The 27,870-nt window shown below is 53.0% G+C and overlaps 1 protein-coding gene across 1 annotated transcript; it reads left to right on the plus strand.

Annotated features, from left to right (window-relative positions):
• Window positions 1–1,615: 1,615 nt before the first annotated feature.
• Window positions 1,616–26,799, plus strand: EVPL (envoplakin). Its single transcript, XM_059828211.1, has 22 exons — window positions 1,616–1,689; window positions 7,840–7,939; window positions 8,449–8,603; window positions 9,269–9,392; window positions 10,041–10,166; window positions 10,468–10,506; window positions 11,262–11,423; window positions 12,019–12,126; window positions 12,808–12,903; window positions 13,354–13,479; window positions 14,414–14,560; window positions 14,706–14,860; window positions 16,379–16,476; window positions 17,331–17,512; window positions 18,290–18,468; window positions 18,911–19,049; window positions 19,630–19,823; window positions 20,340–20,490; window positions 21,080–21,163; window positions 21,249–21,359; window positions 22,415–22,507; window positions 23,350–26,799. The coding sequence occupies exons 1-22, from the start codon at window positions 1,616–1,618 to the stop codon at window positions 26,797–26,799; spliced, it is 6,093 nt and encodes a 2,030-aa protein (XP_059684194.1).
• Window positions 26,800–27,870: the final 1,071 nt, after the last annotated feature.

A 27,870-nucleotide genomic window follows, 5' to 3' on the forward strand; every position in this document is an offset into this window, starting at 1 on the left:
GCTTTCCACTCTGTCTGTAGACTTCTACACAGCAAAGACAGGCCCTGAAGCAGGTCTCCGTTGACTCCAGCCCCCTTGGAGGAGAGGTTATCCCTCCTGCTAAGGTCCACACCAGCTGCCTGCCAGTGCTTTGAGCAGGGGGGATCTGCTGTCTTCATGCTTCTGAGATCCTGGTGTGAGAAGCAGGGCCCAAGCTATGATACCACCGTGAAAGGGTTGGGCTTTGCAGCCTGTAGAAGAGCAAAACCATAGCAGAAAGCAAGCCCCTTGCAAAGGAGCCTTGGCCCATGTGTGTCTTTCCCTCTCTCCTGAGATTAGTGTGATTTGTTTTGTGCCAATTTAAAGGGGACCGAGAGGTCACCCAGGAAGTGACGATGGACCCCAGGCCTTTGCCTCTGGCCCTGGGCTGTCCTTGGGCTACAGGAAAAGGGGAAGAGCAGCCACAAACCTGTGTCAGCGTCACGGGTGGCTGATGCTTACGAGGGGGCTGTGGTCTGCATCAGCTCCGGTCCCATTCCTCCTCCATCCTCTGCCCTCCCTCCCTGGTCCTGCACTGGATAAGGATCCCATGTTGCTGCAGGATCTGTGCTGGATCAGCCTGAAACACAGGGTTCCTGGTTTGTGGGAAACTTTGAACTTTGCTTTATCTGCAACCAACAGGATGTAGACAACAGGCCAGCCCTTGCTGTGGCTTAGGAGAGCCATGGAACTGGGCAGCCCCATCGTGCTGCGCAGCCTGGACAGGCATCCCCGGGAGCCACGGAGATGCCAGGGTGTTGTTGGGCTGTACTGGGAACCAGTTGGGACCCTGAACCTTTGTTTCACAGGGGAAAGAGCTGCCCGGAGGCAAAGCCTGCTCTAAGGTCTTGTGTAGACAGGGTGTTTAGGTAGAGCCTCAGACTCAGGTCTTTGGGGCTTTGGTACCCAAGTTTGTCCTAGAGCCTGAGTCCCGCTGGCTGAGGCTCCTGTGATGCTGCCCTTGAGCTGCTGACCCTCGTTCTGCCATGAGGCCTCGGTGTTTTGCTGGGAGCCGGGGCCACTTTGTGCTGAGCCTGGGCCACGAGTTTACTGAACTGCAAAATAACATCATGTTCTGCGAATTGTTGGCTCCCAAACTGCTGCTGCTGCCTTGGAAAACTCTTGGTTGGCTTCATCCGTAGGGCTTCTGCTACTCCTCTAGTATTTTAAACAGCTAATGCAAGAAGATGCTTTAAAATGTGTTTCAGTAGTCGCAGTGCACTCCCTCGAAGTCGCGTTCGCAGACTTTTCCTCCCTGCAAAGGCCGTGCTCTCTGCCCCTCTGCTGGGAAACTGCTGCACGGTTGTGGCTGTGTGTGCCAAAACACTCTCCAAGCCAGGGCGAGGTCTCCCGTTCTCCCTCTGGGGCTCTGCTCTTTCCACCCCAAACTGGTTTTTCGAGTCATTTTTTCATATGTGCCTCCATCTCTGCTGCTGCTCACCCGTGTTTGGGGAGGAGCCTCCCAGAAACTGCTCTTTAGCGTGCCGCCGACCTTCCCTCGCTGAGTCTTGTCATTCCATCCCGACAGACTGGAGCAGAGAGCCGGCGCCCACGACGACTTTGCAGACTCTGGGAGACCAGCTGGGACCTCGCCAACATGTTCAAGGGGGTGGGCAAAGGCTCCCCGAGCAGAAGTTCCCCCAACAGAGGTTCCCCCGCCAAGCCTAGCAAGTAAGTGTGACTCCTCTCCTCTCTCTAAGCTGTCCTGTGCACCCTGGGGGAAGACGAGGGAACTCGCTTGATGTCTCCTAAGCCACCCTAAGAACCATCAGTCTTTGTGGAGCAGCCAGAAAGTTGGGGCTCGCTGGGAGATGCCCAAAAGTGCTGCCCCAGCTGTCGTCCTTGTCTTCGGTGGGCTTTGTGCTCCAGCCCAGAAGTATTTGTGCAGTGCCTGAAGATGTGCTCGGAGCTGCGTTAATTGAGCAGGGAGGTGCAAAGCCCCTTTTGGGCAGGTATGACTAGGGAAAATAAACGCAGTCTCTTTGCTTGGGTGGAGCAAAGATCTGCTTGATGATGAAGCAGATACCAGCCTGGATTTGAGATCCCAGTTGTGTAAGGTTGGTATGATGCTGCCCTGGGACCTGGGATCCCTGGAGAAGGGTGCTCAGTTTGGTGCTGCTCAGGTGGTGAAGATGGGTGAGGAGTGGGTTTGCTGGTGTCTGCTCTAATGCATCCTGGTGACAGGCTGGGTTATCGAATAGCTGAGGTTGCCTCTTTCAGACCTGTACAAGGCAGCACCAAAAGGATCTGACAGCCATGTCCTCCTCTGAAGATATTCCCTAAGCTCTGGGGAGCGAGATGTGGCGTGGGACCAGGATGCTTCCCTAGGAGCAGGGGGTGCTCCTGCAGAGAGAGTGCTCATCCCTCCCTTAAGCTGCAGCTGCTAACTCCGGGGTTTTTTCCACCCTCCCTCAGCAATTTTGCATTTCCTGGTGTTAGTGGACTGATTCTGCGGGAATCCCTGTCCCCAGCCAGGGTTAGAGGCTGAGGAAATTGCAAAGGGGCTTGTTTGGAAGAGGAGGGGACCTGCAGGGAGAAGGGGGTGCTGGCCCCGTCACTTGGGACCACCGAGGGCAGCAGCCTGGCGTGGTGTGCGTACAGACGCCTGGGTGGACACAACACGGTGCTGGCACCCAACCGCGCCGTTTATGGGGGCCAAACCCAACGTTAGCAAACAGCCCCTGAGGAGGGTGTGGATGTCAGGAGCCGGCCCTCTGCCCCACCATAGGAAGCTTCTGCTGAGCACTCACAAACTCATCGTGAAGACAGATTTGGGGCCCTACGAAACACCAAGCCTTTGTTGGGGCCTGACTGCAGTGAGACACCTCCCTGGAAGCTCCGGAGCTGTGTCAGCCTCTGGTTTTGGTCTTGCTAATGCAATCTGTCCACCTCCCCAGCCTGTGCTGCATGCTGGCTTCTAAACCTGGGCTGGGGATTTCGCGTGAGGCTTCCTGGGGACAGCTCGCAGCAGCCCACGTGGTGCCGCGGGAGGGTTTGGGCCAGGTTCTCCCCCGGCGTGAGCCTCTCGGGATAACTGCGGTCGCAATGCATCCCAGCGAGACCTCACACCTCTTCCCTGTGCAGGATGGAGGCTGGAGCCAGAAGCGTGGCAATTACTGGGCTAGTTGTGCTTGTTTTAGGAGGCACCGACCATCAGACAAAGGCTAATTGGCTTGGCCATGGCCCGGGGCTTGGTCAGCGCCCATATTAGCTGAGAAAATGAAGGTGAATGAGTTGTCTCAGGACCAGCTGCCGGCACACACTCTGCAGATGGCCCCAAGAAAATGTTGGTGGCCCATAGCTGCTCCTGGTGGCCCCGAGGCCAGAACCTCAGCAGCAGTCAAGGTTCCCTGCCTTCGGGGGTTCCCGATTAGCGGGTGCCGCTGCTGGCACGGACCCCTAGAGAGGTACCTCATCTTGGTCCTTGGGACCGTGGGGTTGAGCATCCCGACTCGCAGGGGCCTTTGCTGTCTCCACTTGGTGGATGCATCCCAGGGAGGCAGTAGCAAGCACAGGTTTGTCCCCGAGGAGCATCCTCGCTGTGCCCTGCTCTAGGAGGAGGCACACTGTGGGGCTGAAAGGGAAAATTCAGGAGAAGGTGGAACTGAATGAGATCTGACTGGACTGGCTGCCCGGGTGCAATCTTGACAAAGGCCGTGGGTGGTTTTGGAAGTGGATGGCAAGTCACCTCCTGGTTTAATTGTCTCCTGGCATTGCTGTTTCTGCCACTGCCTCTCTCTGCTTCTCCCCGATCAGCCTAGAGCAGTGTGGTCCCTGGGGAGACAGGCATGAGCTCAGGAGACTAACCCAACGCTGGCAGGAGGTTGTTGGTGGTCTGCTGTGAGCGGCTCAGGCTGGCAGATCAGAGTGTGCAAGGACTTCTGCATGTTGGGGAGAACAGCTTTGGGGTCTGCCTTGTGGCCACAAAGCAAAGTTCCCTGGAAGGAAGGGACGGAGGGGGTCAGGGACTGAAGGGGATGGGTGCTGTGATCCTGCCCAAATGTGCTCTGGCAGGAGTGGGGGACGGTCCTGCTCCTGCTATGAGACACTGTCCCTTGCGTGCTGTTGGACTGTCTAGGAGGCAGAAAGTGGTATGAGAAATGAACTAATTAATAATGATAATAATAGTGCTCTCCCTCTTCTAGGCATGAGATAGCCGTAGGGAGGAGGCCTGTCCTGGCTCTTGAGGAGGAGGAGCAGGAGGAGCTCTGCTGAGCGTTGCCCTCAGCCATCTCAGCCAGCCCGGGGCTGCGGCTGTATGCACGCGCTGTGCATGGAGTCGGACCTGAGCCCCGGGAGGCCGAGGGATGCCCGACATGAGCATGGGTGAGCTTGTGGCTCCTCATATCCCAGCTGATGCCAGGCTGCCTCTCTGCAGCCCAAGTGTCACTATCTTCACCCTAAAACATGGGGCCTGGCTGTGGCCAGCTCTCGTTGAGCGAGGGCTTCTCCTGGGGGCAGCAGGGATGGGGCAGGAGGGACAGACCTGAGGAAGGATGGTGAAGCATCCCTGTCACCGCAGGCTGTGTGGATGGGTGTTGGCACGGACAGGAGAAGCTCGCTCTCCTCTCGGCACGGTCCGTGGTTGGGATAGGAGAGTCTGTGGTGGTTTGGGCCCTTCTCCGAGTGTGCGCAGACCGAGCAGGTTCCCCAGCATCACTCCCACCTTGACCAAGGAGCATGACGAGGGTGGGAGGCTCAGCTGAGGACAGATGGCTTCTCCACTCATGAATTGGGCCTTCCTCAGGCTCCCAGGATAGCATGTAGACATCCCTCTTCTCCCGGGACATCCCTTACCTGGCTTCAGCACTCCTCAAGCATCCAGACTGCTCTTTTGCAGACTGAAGTGGTTTAGCTGCTTGCAGGGCTGGAGAAGCCCCTTTCCACCAGCTGCTGGCTACAAGGTCTGTCTCCTCCTCTGCCAGGCTTCCTCCCTTGGCTGGCACGGAGACCTCTTGGCTCCTCGCTCCAGGACACTCAGGGGAGACCCCCTCTGCTCCTGAGAAGATGCTCTCCAAGAATCATCACTTCTTCCCTGAGGACGTTGTTGCAAACAACCTGATCTTTGTTTCTAACCTCAGGTGCCCCGTGCAGTGCGAAGGCAGTGCAGGCTGGGGATGGGCAATGCTGAGCTCCTGCGACTGGGAGATCGTTGAGGTCTTTTCAGTCCATAGTTTTGTTGTGGCTTGGCCTAAACCAAGCTGATTCGTGTATCCAGCCTTGCGAACCAAGAGATGGGGTGTCCCAGCCTTTCCTTCAGCCAGGAAGGGAATGCCATCAGGAATCAGCAGGATTTTATTGGCAGTCTACCCTCCCTGGGAAGGACAGAGCCTCACTCTTCCCCTCTTGGAATGGCGCAGATGTATCTGTGGTCACATCACAACTGGGCTCAAACTGGACACCCCATTCACGCTATTCCCAGGGGGGAGCTGAATTCAGCCAGACCTCTCGGGTGGATGGTGCTCTCCCCGGCGCATGGGGAGAGGCATCCATCCCCTGGGATGGCAGCCAGCCCGTGACTCACTCTCTCCTCCCTGCACAGAGAGCCCAGGCAGGAAATTTGGGTGGTGCTCAAGTATTTGCTCATGGGACAACACCACCTCATTCCAGGCGTGTCAGGGATGAGTGGGAGATTGTGTAACCTCTTGGGGAGGGGGTACCTCCTAGGGCTTCCAGCCTGCTGCAGGCTCAGGCTCACGGGGACCGAGACCTAGCTCTGCGCCGCTCCCATCCACCCTGTTGTGCCGGGACTTGGGACCGCCCTTCGTCTCCCTGAGTGCCGCAGCTTACCCCAGGAAAGGCATCTGTGGGGCACAGATGGGGTAGGAGGGATGTTTAAATGAGATATAAAAGACAGGTTGTAGCAGGCAGTGATGCTTTGATGGTGATGAATGCCCTGCTTGGGCTCTTTGGCTCTATGATCCCTGGAATTAGACCCTGTAGAAGAGGGCACTGCCAGAGTGCAGCAATCCCCCGTTTACTTTGCTGACATGCATTTTGCAGGCAGGGAAGCTGAGGCATGGCCAGGAGATGCTGCCAACCCAAAGCCCCCCCCCGAGGCAGCTGGGAGCTGCTGCGTCGCAGGCCCACGCCGCCCTCTTGGGAAATCAAAACCAAGGGAGGAGTCGGAGAAAGGGGACAGGAGGATGCTGTGAGCAGGAGTGCTGGGGCTGTGCCTCTGGAGTTACATGGGCTCAGCTGCGGTCGGTGTGGGCTGAGCTGACTTGAAACACAGGCTCTGTCTGTGGCATCCAAGTGCTTGGCTTGGGGTGACCGTAACACTCACTGGCACTTTACAGTCACTTGGGGCTGTAGTGAATGAACATCCCAGCATCCGTGCTAGCCTTTGGTATGAACCGTGGAATAGCTGGAACAATGACGGAGCCATTAAGGGAACCGCTTCCCTCTGTCCTTTGCTGGATTCAGGGGCTAGGAAGGAAACCACATGGCTGGAGGGCAGATGTGGATGGCTCTGCTGCAGGACATCACCTTTCTCCTACCTTCTTCCTCCACCAAAGGCACAGGGCAGGTTGTACCAACTGACCCCTGTGCAACATAGCATTGTTGCTGCTCAAACTCCTTCCTTCTGGTCTCAGGCCACAGAGTGGGCATGTAACCGAGCTGAGCCTCTGCTGAACTTTGTCCCATCAGCAGTCATCCAAGGGCTGGAGTGCCTGGATGGTGCTATCGGTCCACACCCTCCCGCATCTGCTCGCCCACATCCTGGCAGCGCTGCACTCGCCCTGCCTGGAGGGTAGGGCCGGCACTGTCCTCAGGGGCAGGTGCTATTAGAAACAACAGGACACGAGGATAAAGGTGGCACCAAGGTTTGTGCTTCCTTGTCTGCAGGGAGTTTTGGGAACCATCCTGTGCCTTGCTGCGGGCTCTGGATCCAGCTCTTTCAGCAGGGCTCTGGGTGCTCATTCACAATAGCAGTGATGGAATAAGGGCCATGATGGTACCCATTGGTTGTGTGATGGCACCAAGGTGAGAGACAATAGGGAATGGTCTGCTGGGGACCTTCAGTGAGTCTTCACTGGGGCGAGGAGGACTGGTAGTTGTGCTATGGCATTGGGAAATTTGTCCCCAAGCCCTGAAAGCAGCATGACTGCAACAGCCTACACAGTGCCCAGAGGCACTTGTAGTCTGCATAGCAAGTCCTTGTCCACTGCAGCCCAGTCTTGGGGTGGCACTGGGCGCTCCAGCATCTCAGTGGGCTGAACTGCAGAGCACTTTGCATGAAACGAGACCGTGGGATGGTTGTTCTAGGTTAGTCTGAAGGGCCATCTCGCCCACCTCTACCAGCAGCCAAGGGCAGGCACCCAGGGAAGCTCCTCCGAACAGGGAGAGCATGTTGTGCTGCCTCTGCAGGGTGCTCTCCTGGCTTCCGGCTGTCTGTGGCTTCGGGTCTTCCCAACCCAGATGTGGTGTCGGTGCATTTCAGAGCCCTACAGTGATTTTGTTTTTCTTTTCTTTTTTTTTTATTTCTCCTTCAATGCTTTTTGAATTCACACAAACTTTTGAGCATCTGCGGTGTCCTGTGGCAAGGAGTTGTGCGGATGAGCTGCGTGGTGTGCAAAAAGCCACCGCCCGCACCCTCTGAACGCACCACCTTTTACCTTCACTTGGCTGAAGGCAACAGCTGGGCATCCACCACTTGTATGTATCCTTGCCTTTGGCCACAGCTTAGACTTTCTCTGGAGACCAGGAGGACATGGCGGAAAGGCCTGAAGAACCACACCTGTGTCAGGTGCTGGGCAGTGATGAAGAGGGTGAGAATTGCCTTCACCCACTCCTCTGCTTTGCTGCTTCATCTCTCAGGTCCTCAACAAATGAGCTGGCCATGCTCATCTCCCGCATGCAGACAAATGCTGACCAGGTGGAGAAGGACATCCTGGAGACACAGTCCAGACTCAAGCAGGTGAGCTGTGGCAGAGTGTGGTGGGAAGGTGAAAGGCTTTGTCTAGAAATGCAGTGTCTAGGATAACAGGTCAGGTGTCTGCTCTGTGCATCAGCTTGCTGGTGCAAGTTTGGGGGCTGACTCAAGGCTGGGGAGGAACAGAGCACCCCGCAGAGCCTCCCAGGCCCTGGGGCTGCATACCGGGGCCTCCCAAATTCTACCCTCAGTGCTTTCTGCTCAGTGCCTCATGCTTCCCACAGCCAAGGCTGTCTCACCTACAGCAGCACAGCCCTGTGCCTCTCAGCAACCCCAGAGGCAGGCAGCCAGCCTGACCCGTACTGGTCCTCTGGGTGGGAGAGATGCTGAAGCAGGCAGCTTGGCAGGGCATACGCTCCCCAGCTGCACCCTCGCACCGGGGTTTCTCTGTGGTTGGTGTGTTGAGCATCGGGTCCACTGTGTTGGCCAAGGAGAGGGTTGTGAGGTCTGAGTAGTCCAACCAGGTTTTTTTCTCTGTCATCGCTGGTCTCCAGGATGTCAGCAATCACCAGAAGAGCAAGGCTTTTGAGTTTCAGCCGGAGAACGCCAGGAACCTGAAGGAAGCAGAGACCCTTCTGAAGGACCTCTTTCTGGACGTGGACCGCGCCAAGCGGCTGAAACACCCTCAGGCTACTGAGATAGAGAAAGAGTGAGTACAGAGTGGGAGACTGGTGTGATGGGGGCACCGAGCAATTGGGAACACCCCTAGGATCTAGACTGAGCTCCAGTTGTTGCCGTGAGAGGTAGAGTTTCACCCTTCCTACAGACTTTAGCCTTCAAATCAGGGCTTCTGCCAATATATTGTGAAGATGTGGTGTGCAGGGTGGATGCCAGAGTGATCACCCAGTCTTATTTGGGAGCTCTTGTAAAAGGTACCAGAAAAATGCAGAGCTAAAATGTGGTCCCAATCCCAGGGCAAATCTCGTTTTTCTCTGCCTTTCCTAAAATTAATGCCTTTCAGTTAAGCAAAGTTGGGTGTTTGAATGGGAGAAGAGCTTCAGTTGGCCTCTGGGGTTTTGCTCCCCGTCTCTGTCCAGCCCTTCTAGGTGAAAATCAGGAGGCAAAAGAGTTGTTTTCTAGCTGGGAAGCGACAGCCCTGATCTCCCTACAGCTTCCTCTTGGGTTGTAATTCCTGAGACATCCCTGGAGATGGAGAGCACCAGGACAAATGCCTCCACTGCTGAAGGAGGCTGGTGTCATAAAGGGACAACGAAGTAACCTGGGCCTTATGAGTGAAATCTGGGCTTCACAAACCCAACTTCGTTCTCCCCCTTCCAAACTGACAGAGACACGTGTGCCTTTTCTCCTTGGCAGCATCCAGCAGCTCCATGACCGCGTGACACAGCTGTGTGCAGAGTACCGGGCCCTCTACGAACAACTGAACATCCCTGATGTGGGGCCCAGGGTAGACTGGGCCAGGATCCTGGACGAAAAGATGGTAACAGCACGTGGTTTTAGATGTATCTCCCAGCTCCTGCAAGGCCAGATCATGTCCGCTATAGCCTGTAGGGCTCTGTCAGCCGTCATGTGCTCAGCATCATGCAGGGATGTTGGGGGTGATGGAAGTAACTCTGGGTAGGGGAAGAACTCTCCTTCCACCTCTTAAAACCCTCTGGAGGACCTTCTTGATTGACCCTTTCAGATTAAGAGCTACTGGAGAGGGGGATCAGGTAGAGATGCCCTGCTGTGGGATGAAAGAGAAGTCTTCAAGGACTTTATAGCCCTACATTCTAGGGTTTCACGCTGCAAGGTCTTGGGTATGTATGTGGAGTGCCCAGTTTGGAGTCAACTTGGATTCCCTTGAAAGTTGGATGGTAACTATGTGCATCCAGTGCATGTCACCATGGGTGGCTGGTTCAGCTTAGGTTTGTACACCAGGGTTGTATAGCCTGGTTATCTTTGCCCCTGTGTATAGCTGGGGAAATGGCAACCAACAGCAATCACGGTAAAGAACAAGAAGATCCCTTCCCTTCCTCCTCAACTGCTATCAGATACCAGAACTTTTCATACCCTGCCAGCACTCACTGGGGTTTCTCCCTGAAATAAAGTCTTTTGCTTTAGTCTCTGCCTAACTCCTCTTGCACAGAAACAAGTCAATGCGGGACAGTATGGCCCTGGCATGTCAGAGCTGGAAAAGCAAATAGCTGAGCACAACATCCTCCAGAAGGAGATTGAAGCCTATGGCCTCCAGATCAAGAACCTCCGCTCCGGGGTAAGGCACCCTCCGTCCCCTCCTTGTTCCTATTGGCTTCGCTTGGCACCCTGCGGGCTCTGCTCGCTGTCTGGCTGCGTGTCCCATCTGCTTCTCTTCATGGTGAAAATCCACCCTTGTTCTGCACAGAGGAGACCTGAGCTCGGACAGATCAAGCCATGTAGGGGCCAGGGAGGTGGTTCCTGAATGGTTTCTAAAGCATCGTCCATAAAACAGCTCATCAGTATCTACTGCTGATGGTATTTTGGTAACTGCTGTTTTCTCTTTTTTTTCCCTTGGTTTTGGCCATGTTGTAACCCAGGATGTGGCAGATTTAAAGAGCCAGTACAAGGACTTGCTGGTAAGCTTCCCAGTGGTTTTCTGGACAGATGGGGTCATACAGCAGAGTAACACCTTCCCCAATGGACTGGGAATGTCCAGCTCAGGGCAGGAGCCACCTCTGGTCTTACACAGTGAAGTTGTGTCCCTCATTTTCTTTCCCCATTTCCTCCCCACCTTGGAATGGGTGTAAATTGAGTGCACGCTTGCTACCCTCAGGGGAATGCTGTGGGGGAGATCTGTGTCTCTCCTCTTCGTGGATCATTGATCTGGAGTTGCCTGTGTGTCTGTGAGCGCAGGGTTACGGATGTGACAGCGGGAAACCCTGTCCCAGCCCATGGGCTGTTCCAAATCAGGATTGCAAATGTTGAGGCTTGCACTGATCCCTGACAAGGGCTTCAGAGAGGAAACAAGCAGCTGGAGCAAAGGAGGTGGCCAGGAAGAAGGTCCTGGGTTTAGCCAGCTGGGCCCGTAAAGGTTAACGCTGAAGAATGGCATTTGTGAGAAATATAGCAGAACTGGGCCAGCTCTCAGACTGCCCGAGGCATCAGCCCACACCTGAGATTCTGGTTAGACAAACATATCCTGTCTGTGAAGGAGGGAAAGGGAATGGCAGCCCCATGAGATAAGAGCAAGCAGCGGCAGATGTCTCACCGAGGTCTCTGGGAATCTCCTGGTGGATGTGCAACGCGAGTGGGGTCCTGGGGAGGAGGAGGAGGAGGGGAAAGGGGCTCTTCAGCCCGAGCACCAATGCTGTCTCTCTCTGTGCATGGGCAGAAAGCCTCCATCTGGCGAGGGCAGAGCCTGGGCAGCCTGTACCACCACCTCCAGGGCTGCACCAAGGAGCTGGGCTACCTGACAGACCAGCAGACCAGGATCCTGAAGCAGGACTGGAGTGACCAAATGATGGACGTCCAGAGCGTGCGTCGGGAGTATGAGGTGAGCTCTTGGGGTTGGTAGCTTGTCCTGCCATTGGGGCAGGAAATTTGCAGGGTGGATCCCAGCCTCCTAGACATCCACCACCAGCGCTGAGCCTGGTGCTTTCCCAGGGCAGCCTGATAGCGCTGGGCACAGAAACAGAGGTGGAAGACACGCTCTGGGTCCACGCTGGAGTTAAGGATGAACGACTCTGTGTGTCCCCTCCCGTCCCCTGAGCTGGCACGTGGGATCATACATTACAGAGCTGTCGGTGAGGCTCACCGGTCAGAGGGGAGGGAAGGGCTCAGCGTCACGTCAGCCTCAACATCCAAAGTACAACATCCCGTGACTACTACATGCTGGGACCAGGAAGGAGAGAGGGATAATTGCTTAGGAAAATGCTCTTTGAATGAATGCCCTGATGCTTTCTGAGGCCCAAGCGTGCCTAGTTTGTTTTAGCTTTGCCTAGCCCCTTCTTTTTTTAAAAACAAACAAACAAACAAGGATGTCTATGCTTTGGGAGCCTTTTCTCTGCTACATGGGATTTGGTGCCCCAGGAGACCGCTCTGTGCTCCCTGCGTGCTCCCACTGTCATGAAATTTCTCTTCCCCTTCAGGACTTCAAGTCCAATGAGCTGCTCAGCCAGGAGGAGTTTGTGAACCATCTTCAGGATGATGGGGACAGGATGATTGAGCTAAAGCACCCAGCTGTCAAGCCTATCCAGGTAGGGAAAGGGCGTCTCCTCTCAAACCCTATAAAAGAATGAGATTGCTTTCCATAACTTGTGGATCAAGAGCCAGGAGACAGGTTGGAAGAGACCTCTTCACCTCTTCTGCAGAGCCGCTATGTTACTCTTCCCTCCCACACTGTGCCAACTGTACTGCAGCATCTTTCCGCCTGCTCCAGCCCTATGGGGAGGCTGGGGGCAGTGCAGGGTCTTCACCCCTTCAGAAACCTCCAGGAGATAGTGGCTAACATCTGTGTGCTGGGACCAGCTCCTGGTCTGGTGCTCGGACATGTGGTCAATGCAGCCACGTTCACACTGCTGTGAAACTCCAGCTATGGCACAGCATGACCTCTACCAGGTGAAACCAGCTCCCAGCCTCCAAGGTTGTATTTCCAAGCCTGCAGATGCAGTGGCAAGCCGAGGTGGGCTCACGGCCACCCGCACCACTGGAGCTGAGACCCCTTGAGAAATGGTGGCTGCTCTGTATGGGCCAGGTCCTTGTGGAGCAATACGCTTGCTCAGGTTCAGCATCAGGCAATGCCTGGGCATAGTTTTGCCTCCGCTCAACAGTGGTCTTTACTCTTCCTCTGATCTCTGGGACTTCTGGGGAAAGGAGACCGCTGGTGGGGGACGTAGGACTAGCTGGAGCCCACTGAGTTGTGCTCTGTCCCACCACAGGCTCACCAGGAAGCCTTGAAGAACGAGTGGCAGAATTTCCTGAATCTCTGCATTTGCCAGGAGAGTCAACTGAAAAGCGTGGAGAGCTATAAGAAGGTAAAAAGCAATGAGCAGAGCACGGGCCGTGGGGCTGCAGGGTCAGGCTGGGAAGGGAGACAGCAAAGGGATGAGGATGGGAGATCCTTTGCTTGCACCTAATCAGGGTATTTTGAGAAAACACCCCTCAAAACACAGTCCTTTAGTGCTGCAGTGAAGGACTGGTTCCCAGCTCGTCTCATCAGCCCTGTTGTGTTAGTGCGCTGGCTTGGAGACGAGGGGCAGAGGAGGGTTTGCTTGCTGTCGTTACCTGGGACTTTGTTTGGGATTATTTGCCTGTGGCTCAGGAGATGGAGGGTCCTTGTCCAAGCACACGCTCTGGGGTGGTCTGTAGGGTCTTGTGAGCGCCAGACGGGTTGTAGGAGAGACGCTGGGAACAGATACCCCCCACTGGACTTGGAGATATTAATGTCCTCCCATCCTTGACTGTTTTCCTACCCACACCTCCAGTTCCAGGATGATGCTGAGGCTGTGAGCTGCTCCCTGAAGAAGATGAACTCTGACCTGGACACCAAATACAGCAAGTTCAACAAAGACAGCCCTGGAGTGGTGTCAGATCTGCTGCTTCAGCTGGAGGTGAGGTCTTCGGGGCTGGTGGCACTAGCCAGACCCGAGGGGCAGACAAAACATTACAACCTCCCCAGTAAATAACAGCGGGGAAGGGGAAGACATGGGCATATAACCCTACCGGGACAGCTCACCCCAGCTCTGTGCTAGAGAGGGGGAAGCCCATGGTAATACTGTGATCTGGATGCTGAGTCCCTATAGCCCCAGAAGGTCTACGCTGCTCATGCTGTGGGGCAGTGACCCCTGGGAAGGCACTGGTCCCCATCAGTGGCACACAGCCAGGCTTCAGGTCACCATCAGAGTAACGGAGAAGTGCAGGGAGGAGCTGTGCGTTCTCCTAAACGTGAGACTCTTGGATTAGAGGGCCTGCAGAGAGCGTGAGCTGCCGGCATCCAAGCAGAGGGGAAAGGTTCTCCCATCTCCTCAGCACTCTCATGAGCCAAGGGCAAGGGAGGGAATAAAGAAATCTGATCTCAGGGGTGAGATGCAGATAAGGAAGGAACATTTGCCTGGGAGAGAGGGAGGGGACACATTCAACGTGGTATCTTCCCATGCATTTAATACATTGTGCTCCCAAGATGTGCCTGGGATCTTGGTACCTTCTAACACTGGAATGTGGCCACATCTTGTTCTGTTCCATTTCTGAGAAGAAAAACTTCTTCAGAAGATTTAATATGACGGTGTGGGATAACCTAAGGTTAACTCAGGCTGTGCCTTCAAGAGCAGATCTGCTGCGAGCGAAGGAAACCTAGGAGAGCGTTGATAATGAAAAGGGGAAGAAGGGACATGGAGGGGTCAAGAATGGAGATACTTCTGACTCCATCCCAGCAGTGACCACACATGATGGACAACTGGCCTCAGTGTACCCACTGTAGTGTGACAACCCCCCCTTTTCTTCTCATCCAAACCTGTTCACAACCACTGTCTTCCCTGTTTTGTCTAGAACGAGGAGAAGGTGGTGAAGCAGGCAGAGAAGAGCATCACTGACCTGAAGAGAAGGAGCAAAGAGATCAGCCCACTGAAACTGCGCAGGATGCGTCCCTCCCAGCCCCTCACCTTGGACACCCTCTGTGACTGGGATGCTGGGGAGGTGAGGGCTTGACTAGCAGTATCTTCAGAAGAGGCAGGCAACTGGGTGGTTCTTCCGTTGCTCCAGATCTTGGCTCCACGGTGGGAGGAACTGGCCTAGTGCCGGAAAGCCAAGCCTTTCACTGGATTTTGTGTCTTTGTCCCAGGTACAGCTGGCAAGAGGTGACAAGTACACTTTGAAGGACAACAGCAACCCAGAGATGTGGGTGGTGCAGAGCAGCACTGGTGTGGTCCAGGAGGCACCTTCTGCTTGCTTCTCCATCCCTCCACCAGACCCTGAGTCCATAGACAAGGTCAATAGGTGAGTGTGCAGTGGAGAGCTTGACCCAGAGAGATGTTCAGACTTGCTCTTAGGTCATAGCCAGCATGACTGCCTCAACTGCAGAGAAATAGCAGCTGGGAACAGACCTCTTGACTGTCTAGCACGAAATCCCTCCAGGAGAAGGATTGTTCCCTGCACCCAAGTATCTCATCCAGGTTCCTGCCATTCTTCGACAGCACTGCACGCTGCATGGACCTTGCTGTCGAAGAGTTTTCTGGCAGTCAGGCTTGATTTCTTCACCCAAACATGTGACTCGCATAGGTTTGACTAAATTCATTGCAGAATCAGTCTGGAGCTTGGGACTTGCCAAACAGGACAGAGTTATCTGTGGTATCTCCTCTCAGCCAGCCCCAGCTGGAGACTGAGAAATGTTCCTTGAACCACTGTGGAGTCTACTGCTGTTTGCTCAGCCAGCTTCTGTGGTTCCCACAGGATGGGGTGGTGGTGCAGGGAGCTTTGGCATTACCTTTTTAGTCATGTCCCCGGGTGCTTGGATAAATCAGGGCTGCTCAAGTGCTGTGGAAAGGCTCATAGCCCAGATTCAGAGTTACTTGGATATGTCCGTGACAGGGGCGGGATTACTTCATTGTGTTGCTCTTTCTGAGTGCGTATCCCCCTTCACACATCCCACATATACTGAATCCTTTGGATTTATGGTTTTCACGTGTGTTTTCAAACAGGAAAGAAAAAGTTTGCAACATCCTCCTGGATAACAGCTCTGCAGGTTTTGCCTGGAAAACTCTTCCCCTTTTCATGCCACATCTGGCAGCTTGTTTAATTTCCCAGTGTTTGCTTCCCTTCCAACACGCAAAATATTTGTCTTTGTTTCATTTCCCAGCCTGTTCCACCATTCAGTCCCTCTGCATGGAGCTATGTCCTGGCCCTGCAGAGGGACAGCCCTCATCTGACAACAACCGGGCAAGCTGGGACTTGCTGGTTTTAGAGCATGGTGTTTAGCTGGAGCAGTCTACAGCAGGGATGTGAACTAGCCTGGGCCTTCAAAGGCCGCTCCTCCTGGTTCCATCAGTCTTCTCCCACCCAGAAGTTTTTTTGGTCCTTCCAGCTGCTGCTGATCCCAGCTCTAGTTTCATTAGAAGGGAACCATCCTTACAAATGAGAGTTGGTGTTTTCAGGGCTGCAGCCACAGAAGCAGCTACTTGTACTCACTTCTTGTGAAGCACTGCAGAGATATGAAATAAATTTCCAGCTTTGTTAGCATCTGGCAAGAGCTGGGAAACACTGGCTCCATTGGGAGAAGCCAGCTGCTCGAACCATCCAGCTGAGCTTGCTGTTGTCCCCTTTCCTAAGGGACATCTCTGAGTTACAACAGGCTGCAGGGTCTCAGCCTGCTCTGGCCTTTGGGAACACCTTCCCCGGTGTTTGGGAACACTTCCCCGGCAGAGGCACGAAGCAGCTCCCGGGTTGGGCTCTGCCGGGGCTTGCTCAGCGCAGCAGTTTCCCGTGCCGGTGGCTGACGATGCTCCTCTCTGCTCACAGGCTGGAAGGGGAACTGAACGCGGTGAAGCAGAAGCGAGCGGTGGTTCAGAGCACCCTGAGACGCAGCCACAAGGAGCAGGTTCAACCCAGCCAGCAAGGTATGTCAGCTGGTTAGTCAAGCCCTCTCCAAAGCAAGCCCATGCACCTCCCTTGCAGAGCTCCCAGACCTGGCTGGAAGCAGAGCACCCACCCAGGCAGGCAGAGGCACCTGTGGGTTGGCGTGCGGATGCCTTCTGCTCTATGGAAAAGAGCAGCCGATGGGATAACCTGACTCCTGGCGCTGCCAAGGACTCACTGCGTGATCTCTGGCAATTCACTTAAACTCTATGTTGCCCTTCTCAGACCTTTGAGATCAACCCTCCAGCTCCATCAACAGTTGAGGTATTTAGCAGTATTCAGGGTTGCAGGGGGATGTGCCTATCCAGAAGCTTTAATTAAACCTTCTTTGGAATCTGAGTCCCTCACAGTTCTCTTCCCTAGCTGGGGGCTGTGGAATAAGCAGGCAGCCATGGCTAAATCCTGTTCCCTGGCTGGCTGCGTTACTCCCACCGCTGTAGTTCAAAAAGCTCCCAGCAAAGCTGAGCAGAGATGTATGTGCATGGCAGCACATGGCTGTCTTTGTCCTCCTTTGGACTTGAGCTCTGGCTGGCCGGGGCAGAGCTAAAACCGTTTTCCTAAGCCTTTGCCATGGGCAGGCATGTGCATGTGCATGATGCTCTGTGGATTAGAAATGTGAACTTGTTCATGGTTGCATCAAAATCACATGCTCAGGAGAAGCCTGTGTGCTTCAGAGCTGCAGAACATAAAGGGCAGAGCTTTGCAGCAGGACTGGCATGAGACGGAGTTGGAGCTTTAGGGACCACGTATGGGAGAGCTCAGGGAAAGGGCTGTGAACCAAGGCTGGAGTGGCAGATGAGAAACGGGGATTAACCTAAGCTGTGTCTCACTGCAGCTCTGTCCAGGACCCCCCCTGTAATCCAGGATGATCCGCAAGCTGACCAGCTTCTCGGTAGCCTGGATTGTGTTGGCAAGGACCTGGTCCAGGTAGAGAAGGAGGTCTTGAACCGAGTGAGGTCTCCAGTGAACTACAGTGATCCCACAGATGACCTTGCCAGGAGGATCAAACACCAGCAGGTGTGTGCTGCTGCGGGCGGGTTGGAGCAGGATGAGTTTGGTAGCACTGTGTCCTTGGCCCAAAACAGAAGTGACGTAGGAATTACACAGGAGATGACAGCCAGTGCTTTGAAGGAGAAACCTGTGCTGCAGTTGTAAGGGTTTCAGGCTGGCTCGAGCCCTTGAAATGGGACAGGTTAAGCCAAACCCTAGAGAAATGGGAGTCCTTCCCATGGCTCAGCTCTGTAGCAATATGGTCCATTCATTTCAGAGCTGTGGACCAGACGCCAGTCTTGGGGACTCCTCAGCCTTGTCATGGGGATGCTGTCACCCTTCACTCTCAAGTCTGTAGCATAAAAAAAAAAAAAGGGATAGAAGGAATTAATCCAAGGACCAGCTTTGACTCACCTGATGGGGAGTACAGACTGGTAGATGTGAGGGGGACAGGAAAAGAGGCAGTGTCCTGGAGCCCCCCTCCTTTCCTCTGGGATAAGGTCTGGGTCTATAGTAGTTCAGCTTGTTACGTCTTCATCTGTGGGTATTTATCTGGCCCTGGCAGAAGGATGGACTCAGGCAGATAGGCTTCTTCCATCTTTGTCTGTTTTGATCTCTTTCCCACAGCCTGCCATTGCCAGACAGCCACAGTCTGGACGGGGCTGTGCCCCAAGGGCCAACACCTTATAAGAGGGCTACCGCACCCTTAGCCCCACAGCAAAATCCGCCCCTGAGGGAGATACATTTTCGCAACAGCACTGTTATGACTCTGTTCAGTGACTCTGCTCCCATCTGATGTGCTAGGAAACAACAAAGAAACTTGAGAACCTGGGGGCAGCCAAGGATGCCTTGCAGAAGGAGTGTGAGACCTACCTTTCCAAGAAACCCACCGGCACCTCAGCTTCCCAGCTCCCTGTCACGTTGAATGCCCTCAGGAGCAAATACAATGATGTCAATATGCTCTCCAGCCTGTACAACGAGAAGTGAGTGGTGATGGCAAGGCCTGATGGGGATGAGGCGTGGAAGTCCTTGCACAGAGGTGTCAACACAAAAGCATGAGAGAAAATGTGTTTGGTCTATGTGGGCATTGGTTGAGGTCCATCTAGCCCAGGGCAGGTTGGAAACCTTCCGTCCATCATCAAAGGCACCTCTGAAGGAGTTCCTGTATTTAATCTGTGGTCAGATCCCCCCACTGTGGAAAGTCCACCACGATGGGTGTGTCTCCTGGCTCTGCTGTGTGCAGTGAAATGCAATACATCTGACTTCTGGGCAGCAAGACAGGGTTCTGAGTGCATATGGCTTGTTCTCTGCTATGCTGTAGAAGCTCTGATGTTAAATAAGCTTAGACATGCAAGATTGGAGAGAAAAAGAGAAGAATGGGGTCTTCTGTAGCTAACCTTGTGCTGTCGTTTTTCCCTTCCCCAGGGCTAAGGCTGCCCTGAACCTGGAGACTCAGATTGAGAACACAGACAAGATTGTCAGCACGTTTGAGGCCAAGCTGGCTCAGGATAGCATCATTCCTGCATCCCCCAATGCCCTGCAGGATCGGGCCAACGATCTGCAGGTAGGAGAACATCAGGCTCTTTGTTCGGGAAAGGAGATCTCTGAGCTCAGGTAGCAATGGTGGGGAGAATTGGACTTAACTTATTTGAGAACCTCAAGGTGCCAACGATGAAGCCTTTCTAAGGACTTGTTCCTTGGAGGCTTGACGTTGGTGTTGCAGGCTGACCTGCACTCACTGGCTAGCAGAAAGCTCTGTCCCTCTCAGGTTACCTTTGGGGTCCCTAAAATACATGATGAACTCCTTAGCATCTAACCTCTGGTGCTCTGCCACACACCCATCCCTATTCTTTCCTGCTCCCATTCTCCCTGCCCCATCATTAGCTCTCACCCTTGACTCACCGTGATCCTTTTTTGCCTTCCCCAAAACTTCTGCCTTCTGCTCCATGCACCGTCCAACCCACCTCGCTTCCCACCTTCTTTACTGCATAAGTCTCACTGCTCCATCTCTTCCATGTTGCATGTCTATCTTGGAGAGCCTGACTAGCCCCCAGGTGCTGCACAGTTAGTAACAGTGTTATGGAGGGTATTTCTGGTTGGTGCATCGACTGGTGCAAACCTGGAGGTGTCTTGCTCCCCTGCAGAAGATGAAGCGGGACCTGGTGGCCCAAGAGGACTGTGTGCTGAAGCTGAACCGGGGGCTCAAGGATGCTGAGCACAGCTGCAGCGCCGTGCAGAACAATTTCCAGGAGTACTGCCCTGACCTGCCCCGGCAGAAGCGGGAGGTGCAGCTCCTCAATGATCGCTACCATGCTGTTGCGGACCAGCTGGATCAGCGGTGAGGAGCTATGGCATCATCCCTTCTCCTCTTAGCTAACACAGACCAGCATTAGTCAGAGTCCCAAGAGTATGTTCTTCATTGCGGGACCCTGATCCTGACCACATCTAGGGACCACATCTGTCCTGCTGTGCAGTTGCCACATTCCGATGCATAGCACAGGCTTTGAGCTTCCAGATGGCTGCAGGAAGGCAGTCTGAAGTAGCTGTCTGCTGGCCTCTGCCTGACGCAGTGACCCTGCCCAGAGAGACCCTGGTGCTTAACACTTCTCACAACAATTGCTGCTGGTTGCCTGCCTTTTTCCTTCTCTCAACTCGCAAGTTGTGTTCACTCTGCAGTAGCAAACCTGATGTGCGCAGTGTTGTGTTCCCTACCCAGGGACCAGTTGTCACCCCCTTGTTTTTATTATCTTGGTGTTTGTTATAGTGATATTTTCATCATAGTGTCTTTTTAGGAACTTGCACATGAATCTTTACCTTTGCCCTTAATGTTCCTGTTCACCTTTGTGCTGTGCAGAGAGAAGACCCTCAGAAATATCAGCCTCACCTACCAGCAGTTCCAAAACTCCAATGAGAACCTGATGTTCTGGATGAACAACCTACCCAAGCACCAAGTGAAGACCACCGATGGGCCAAGCCAGATCAATTACAAGCTGCAGGCACAGAAGGTATGTTCCAGGGCAAGCGTTATAATCTGTAACGGTTTACAGGGATGGGGGAATTTGCGTGTGAATGGTATGCAAAATAGTACCAACCAGCTCCTAGTTGTGCACTCCACCCATCACGGTGAATGAACTAGAACAAGGAGACTATGGATTGCAGCCCACAGATTATGTATCTTGCCCAACTGTGTTCATCTGCAGCGCTGTTGTCGTCATCTATGCTAGTCACCCCTAGGTTGATATCCTCTCCACGGAGAGGGCACACCCAGATCCTGAAAGATTGTACCTTGGGCTGAGATGTTGCATCTGGGTCCTGCATCTTTCTCTCCTTGAGCAGATCCTAAACTGACTAGCTCAGGTGATGAGATGTGAAGGTCTCTGTGTTGGCTGGTATTTATCTCATGATAAATCAGTGAGGCAGGTCCTGGGCCAGTGAGTGCTGCTGAGATCCTTTAAAGCCCAGGAGGCTTTCCTAAATGTCTTGCTCTTTCCACCTTTCCTTCGGTACCAGGCTGAGCTACCACTCTTGCCTGCAAGGGTATTGCTGGATTGCTGTATCTCAATCTGTCCTTAACATCATGTGTCTCTCCTGCAGAGGCTGTTGGAGGAGATCAAAAGCAAGGAGCCCGAGAAGAACGCAGTGGTCAGACTATCCCGGAACGTGCAGTCCACCCTCAATGTACGGCTGGGTTTTCCCATGTAGCACACCCTTAGCGTCTCACTTGAGAGATCCCAACTGAGTCTTCTGTTTCTGCTCTGAACAGGACTATGAACTCCAAGCAGGCAAATACAGCTCTTCTCTGGACCCTACCCTGACTGACTTTGCTGCAAAGAGGCTGCGTGTGACCCCCCTACAAGAAAGCATCCAGGCCCAGGTAAAATGTTAAGACAAAGGCATGGAAACTGTTGCCTAGCTCTTACCCAAGCCCCATGTGCTCTGCAAGGCCTTAATCCACTTTTAAAGCCACAGCTGATCATGGTTGTAATCCCAAGGACAGATGTCATCCGTGATCTCTTTGTCTATGGGGCAAAGCAGCACGTGAGATCCAGAATTAGGGCTGTGTCTGGTACCTTTGGTTGAGATTGCTGATGATGCCTCCTTACCATATTGTCTGTGAAGATAAAACTTACAGGTTAGGTGTGTGTGCGCTTGCACAGGCATCCCTTGATGTAGGTGAATTTGATGTTCTCCTCCAAACCCTCTTATTTACCCATTTTCTGCATTTGGGATCAACAAGTATAATGTAGGTTGTTAGTGTTTTGGCAGATCTCCCTTGAGATTTGAGTATGACTTGGTATTTAAATATATAACAGGTCTCTGTAGAAACAGCTCTATTTCCAGAGGAGTCCAATGCTTTTTCTGGGAGTGGGTTTAGAGGAGGCCCTCAAACCTTTGTCTCAGCCCTGCAGAAGCATGGCAAAGAGCAGGTCATTTTCCACCTTTCTGAGTATTACTGCTAAATAGTGTTTGTTGTGTCACCTTTTCTCCAAATCTGGGGACCTGTTTTAGTAGTGCATTAAAGACTGACTTCCATCTGCCTGGGCAGAACAGGTGAGCAGGTACTGGGGACAGGACTGAGCCAGAGCTCCTGTGTGCTCTTCCCAGTTACATCCCAGTTCCTGTGCATCATCTTGGGCTATTTGCCAGCTGCCATCCATGTGTGGCCCAAGGTGAATTTGGAAGTCTGGACCCTGTGTAGGCTAGCAGGCATCTAACAGGCATTCAGATAAAGGGGACAGGATCTCCTACGTGAATCCTTAGACTCTGTGTCTCGGTGTCTCTAGAAAGTCAGATGTGAAGACACTAATCCCTGGAATAGTGCAGTACACTAAGTGCGTCCAGGTGAAAGGAGGGGTGGGAGAGTGTGCCACCCAACAGAGCTGTGGCAGGGTGAGGGGGACAAGCCTCTCAACGCTGTTTCTTTTTCAGGAAAATGATGTAACCAAGCTCTACATGGAGCTGGCAGCAGAAAATAAACAGCAGCTCAGCCGGCTGGAGTTTGCCAAGAAGATTGTTGAGAAGGTACGGGCTAACAGCTCATGGCAAGATTGGAGTTCTCCAGATTGGTGTTTGAAATGATCTTTCTAAAGCTGTAAGCAATCTGCTAAGCCTGGGATCCCCCCTCCCCTCCCTGGAACTCCACATCCAGGTGTGAGGAAGGGCAGGAATGGAAACCCCTGTGAGAAAAAGACCATGAGTAACCACAGTTTCACTGACACTGATCTTAGGTTGTGGCATTCGTCACCTCTGTGGGCCCTCAACTGTTTACTGAAGCTGTAAGCATCAGCTGGTGGGAATGTTTACGCTAGGAAAAAAATTCGAATTAGGGCTCTTAAGTCCGGTTCTCAGCTATATCTAATCAATGTTCACAGACTGAGAATTCTAGATTTGTGGTTGGAATTTAGTGCTCACAGCCTTCTGGAAACACTTCAAAGCAATAGGACTTTTATGCCTTTCTAGGGCTGGATTCACCTGTAGGAAAGGTCTCTGGTCTGGATGGCTTTCATTCAGTGGGCTCAGCAAGGACAAGACGTTAAGCTGGAGAGCTCTGTGATGCTACCACGAACAGGGACTGGCCATGTTACCCTCCCTTAGCTGCAGATACAACAGCACAAAGCACCTTTGCGGGCTGCTGCAGCACCTCCCTGACAAGGGGAAGACCCACCAAGTCAGTTGCTTGAGATGGTGGGAATGTGTTCTCGTTTGCCATTTACAAGCAGCCTTATTTGGACACTCCCTGGGGTTTCTGTACCAGTTCTGTCTTCTACCCTGCCTTGTCATGGAAAAGGCCTCCGCACCACATTCAAAGAGTGACTCAGTTTCCCTGCCTTTTTTTTAAATTCTTTTTTGTTTTTCCCTTGCAGAAGGAAGTGCATGAGGACATTGAAGCTGTACATGAGCAAAACCAGCAGTCTGAAAACAAAGCCACAACAAGCACGGAATCTGAAGGGTTGAAATCACAGCTGGAGGAGGAAAGGAGGAAAGTGGCCAAGATTGAAGAGGACCTGGAGGAACACAGAAAGAAGCTGCTAATGTTGAAGACTCAGAAGCCCATTGAAAGAGTGGAAGAAAAGGAGGTGATAGAATATTACAGAGACCCACAGGTGGAGAGCAACGTGTCTAAGATGGCGCAGCAGATTGAAGAGGAAGGCAAAAAGAGGCAGAGCCTGCAAGAAGACATTGAAGTGATGAGCCGGAAGCTTGCCCAAATGGAGAGTGAGAAGAAGGTTGTCCCTGCCCAACTCCTCACCAAAGAGGTCACAAAAATTGAGAAAGATCCAAGCCTGGATAGCCAAGCAGCCAGTCTTCGTCAGGAGATCAAACGTCTCCAGCAGGAAAGCTTGGCCGCTGCTTCTGAACTTGAGCAGCGTAAGAGAGAGCTGCACATGCTGGAGCGAAAGCAGCCAAATATCCGAGAGAAAGTGGTGGTGAAGGAGCTGATCAAACTGGAGAAAAACCCAGAGATGCTGAAGTCTGTTAGGACCCTGCAGCTACAAATTGATGAGGAATCCTTCAAGAGGAAATCTGCAGAAGAAGCAATATTGAAGGTGAAGAACAAGATTGAGGATGTGGAAAGACTAATTGAAACAGCAGAACCCAAAATTATTGTTAAGGAGGTGAAGCAGGTAGAGCAGGACCCAGAGTTATTGAGAGAGTCTTCCAAGCTTAAAACTCTAATTGAAGAAGAGAGGAGCAAGAACTTGATGCTTACAGGAGAGCTGGGAGAGCTGCAGAGCCAGTACAGTATTGCAGAGAAGCAAAAACCAAGGATAGAAGTCAAAGAGAGAGTCAATGAGATTTTCCTGGTGGATCCTGAAACGGAGCGGCAAATTGCACACCTGAAAAGGGAGCTGCAGGAAGTTACTCTGAAAAGGACAAAGATTGACAGTGAAGTGGAAGAGGCCTTAGCAGAGCTCAATGTCCTCAGGTCACAGAAACCAGTGGTGGAGCTTAAGGAGGTTATAGAGGAGGTGGTAAAACATGAGAAGAGTCCAGAGATTCTTAGAGAAATTGACAGGCTGAAACAACAGCTCAATGAACTAGTGAACACCAACGGCAGGACCCAAGAGCAGCTCATTAGGCTGCAGGGTGAAAGGGATGAATGGAAGAGGGAGAGATCCAAGGTGGAAACCAAGCTGGTCAACAAGGAAGTCATCCGATATGAGAACGATCCACTCTTGGAAAAAGAAGCTGATCGCCTCCGTCAAGAGGTGCGTAACATGTCTCAAAAGAGGAGAGCTGCAGAGGATGCAATTTATGACTTGCAGAATAAATACATGCTACTGGAGAGGCGAAAGCCAGAGGAAAAGGTAGTTGTCCAAGAGGTGATACTGACTCAAAAGGATCCAAAGCTCCGAGATGAGCACAACAGGCTGAGTCGGAGTCTGGACGAGGAGGTGAGCAACAGGCGTCGTCTGGAACGTGATGTGCAACAGGTTCGTGCACTGGTGGAAGAGCAAGAGAAGTTGCTCAACTTTCAGGAGGATCGAAGCAAGAGGCTTGCACTGGAGAAGGAGATGAGACAAATTACGTTGAAAATAAAGGAGCTGGAGGAGAGCCCAGCCCCAGTGCAAGAAAAGATCATTATGGAAGAAGTGGTCAAGTTGGAGAAGGATCCAGTCCTCGCACAGTCTGCCAGCAACCTGCGCTTGGAGCTGGACCGTGAGAAGATGGAGGTGCTGAACTTGCAGAGAGAATGTAAGAACCTGCACATGCAAGTTGATGTCCTGCAGAAAACAAAATCCCAGGAGAAGACCATCTACAAGGAGGTGATTCGAGTGGAAAAGGACAGAGCACTGGAGAGTGAACGTGCACGCATCTGGGAGCTGCTGAACAGGGAGAGAGGGTCGAAGCAAAAGGCAGAAGAGGAGGTACGGCGGCTCAGGGAGAAGATCGAGAGAGCTGAAGGCATGAAGAGGACATGGGCTCGTGAAGAGACGGAACTGCAGAAAGCCAGGAACCTGGCCATCCAGGAGAGAGCCAACTTGGAGAGTGAACTGCGGGAGCTGGAGAGGCAGAAGCAGCAGAAAGTCCTCTTCCTTCGGGAGGAGTCCAAACTTCTCAACCAACGGACTGAGAATGACAGGCAGAAGAAGAAGCAGCTGGAACATGAGTTTTCCCTGCTGGAGGCAGACATCCTTAGGGAGAAGGACCAGATCTACAACAAGGAGAGGTTCATTCGAGATCTCCAGTCAAGGGTCAACCGGGAAGAAATCAATCATGAGACCCAGATGAGAGAGACAAACCTCTCCACCAAGATCTCTATATTGGACCCTGAGACAGGGAAGGATATGTCCCCTTATGAGGCCTATAAGAGAGGTATCATAGACAGAGGCCAGTACATCCAGCTGCAAGAGCTGGAGTGTGACTGGGAGGAAGTCACCACCCTGGGCCCAAACGGGGAAGTCTCAGTTCTCCTTGACAAGAAAAGTGGGAAGCAGTACTCCATCGATGATGCACTAAGGCTGAGGAGGATCACAAAGGAGGAGTACCAGCTGTACCGGGATGGCAAGATTCCCATCTCCGAATTCGCCTTGCTGGTGGCTGGGGAATCCAAGCCTTCCCCGTCCCTCTCTATTGGCTCCATCATCTCTAAATCCCCGGTCTCATCACCCACCACCCACCAAACCCAAAGCTTCTTCCCCACAGCCTCGCAGAAGGGCTTCTGTGATGACACGTCCCCCATCGCCGGGGTGTACGACACCACCACTGACACCAAGTACAACATCAAGACTGCTGTTGCAAAGAAGCTGCTTGATCCCATGACGGCTCAGAAGCTCCTGGAAGCCCAGGCTGCCACGGGGGGCATCATAGACCTCATTTCTCGGGACCGTTTCTCAGTCCACAAGGCGATCGAGAGGGGGCTGATTGACAGGACCTACATGCAGAGACTGCTCAATGCCCAGAAAGCTTTCACAGGGATTGAGGACCCAGTGACCAAGCGAAGGCTGTCTGTGGGGGAAGCAGTTCAGAAGGGATGGATGACCAAGGACAGCGCTTTCCCCTATCTGGAAGTCCAGCATCTAACTGGAGGGCTCATCGATCCCAAGAAAACTGGTCGCATCCCTGTGCTGGAAGCTGCCCAGACAGGGATGATAACGGGTGACCTGGCCAACAGGCTCCAGGATGAGTCCAACTATGAGAAAGATCTCATTGACCCCATCACTAAAGAGAAGATAAATTACAAGGAGGCCATGGCTCTCTGCCAGAAGGATTCACTGAGCAGCCTCCTGCTGCTCCCAGCCACGTCCGAGGGGTATCAGCGGTACCACCAGGCAAGCCGTTCCCCCAGGCTCTCCCGGTTCAGGCATTGAATGGGTTCAGGCACGTACTGGATCTGGTTCCTTCCAGGAGTTCATCCCTTCAAAACACTTCTCCACATGGAGGCAGCAGCGATCACAGGAATGGAGCGTCTAGCATTTAGGGCTGCATACTCTTCTATCTTAGCTATCTCTGCTTCCCGACGCAGCTTGGTCTTGCGAGGAAGAAAGTGTGATCGTGAGCGTGTAAGGGCCCGACACACGGGGGTCCCCGCAGTCCCCTGGGTGCTGCTGTGACAGCAAAGGGGGGTTGATTGAGAGAACTCCACTGGCAGTAGGTTAAAACATGGTTATGCCCAGAAAGGGGGGAGAGCCAGAGTGTTTTCCAGTTGGGTCATTCTTCTGCATGCAATAAACATAGAAAGTGCATCTCTGTGGCTGTATTTTCTCTGCAGGCTGAGGCTGCAAAGTGGCCTCAGGCATGACTAGTCCTCCCCCCATGCAATTCTATGCCCTGCAGCCTACAAAGGGTTTGCAGACTCTTTCTCCCCCTGGTCTCACAGCACTGAACCCCCTAAACTTACTTCTGCATGTCAGTCCAAATTTTAAAAGATTTTGTTCTATTTGTCTTTAAAACTGAAAACCAATGGGACTTTGCTCCCTCGTCATTTGGACACCTCTGAAGGAGGGACTTGGTCACCAAAGGGTGCAGTTCCATGTTACGTTTGATCGAGTCTAAGTGCAGGCAGCTACTGAATGCAGCAGCCCCCCTACCCCCTTCAGCTGCCTGTCCCTGGTACTTCTCTGGCTGCAGAGCAGTGATGATGTTGGCTCTACGATGACTTGGGTCACTTCACTGAGCTGCTGGCAGAGGAAGCCAAGCCCCAAGCAAAACTATACCAAACTCTGTTGAAGTAGATGATTTTTGGGGCTTGTCCTGTACCTGTACAGAGGCAGGTGTGTTGCAAGGGAAGGGATGACCTTCAGTAGCAGATTGATGATGCTTGCAGTCAACGGTGATGTGAAATTGCTTTCTACAGCCCTTGGCCTTGGCTGCAGGATCCACCCAGCAGTGCCTGAAAATCTGCACTTGCTATTTCTTTAGGCAAGCTTTCACTCCTCTGT

This window comes from Gavia stellata, chromosome 22 (assembly GCF_030936135.1).
Source record: "Gavia stellata isolate bGavSte3 chromosome 22, bGavSte3.hap2, whole genome shotgun sequence".
NCBI classification, from domain to species: Eukaryota; Metazoa; Chordata; class Aves; order Gaviiformes; family Gaviidae; genus Gavia; species Gavia stellata.

What these genes read in the sequence shown, in the direction of transcription:
- EVPL (XM_059828211.1), top strand. Translation starts at nt 1,616, where the DNA reads ATGTTCAAGGGGGTGGGCAAAGGCTCCCCGAGCAGAAGTTCCCCCAAC. An exon ending in GCTACTGAGATAGAGAAAGA is followed by an intron (nt 8,604 to 9,268) that starts GTGAGTACAGAG and finishes TCTCCTTGGCAG; the next exon opens with CATCCAGCAGCTCCATGACC. An exon ending in ACGTGCAGTCCACCCTCAAT is followed by an intron (nt 21,164 to 21,248) that starts GTACGGCTGGGT and finishes TGCTCTGAACAG; the next exon opens with GACTATGAACTCCAAGCAGG.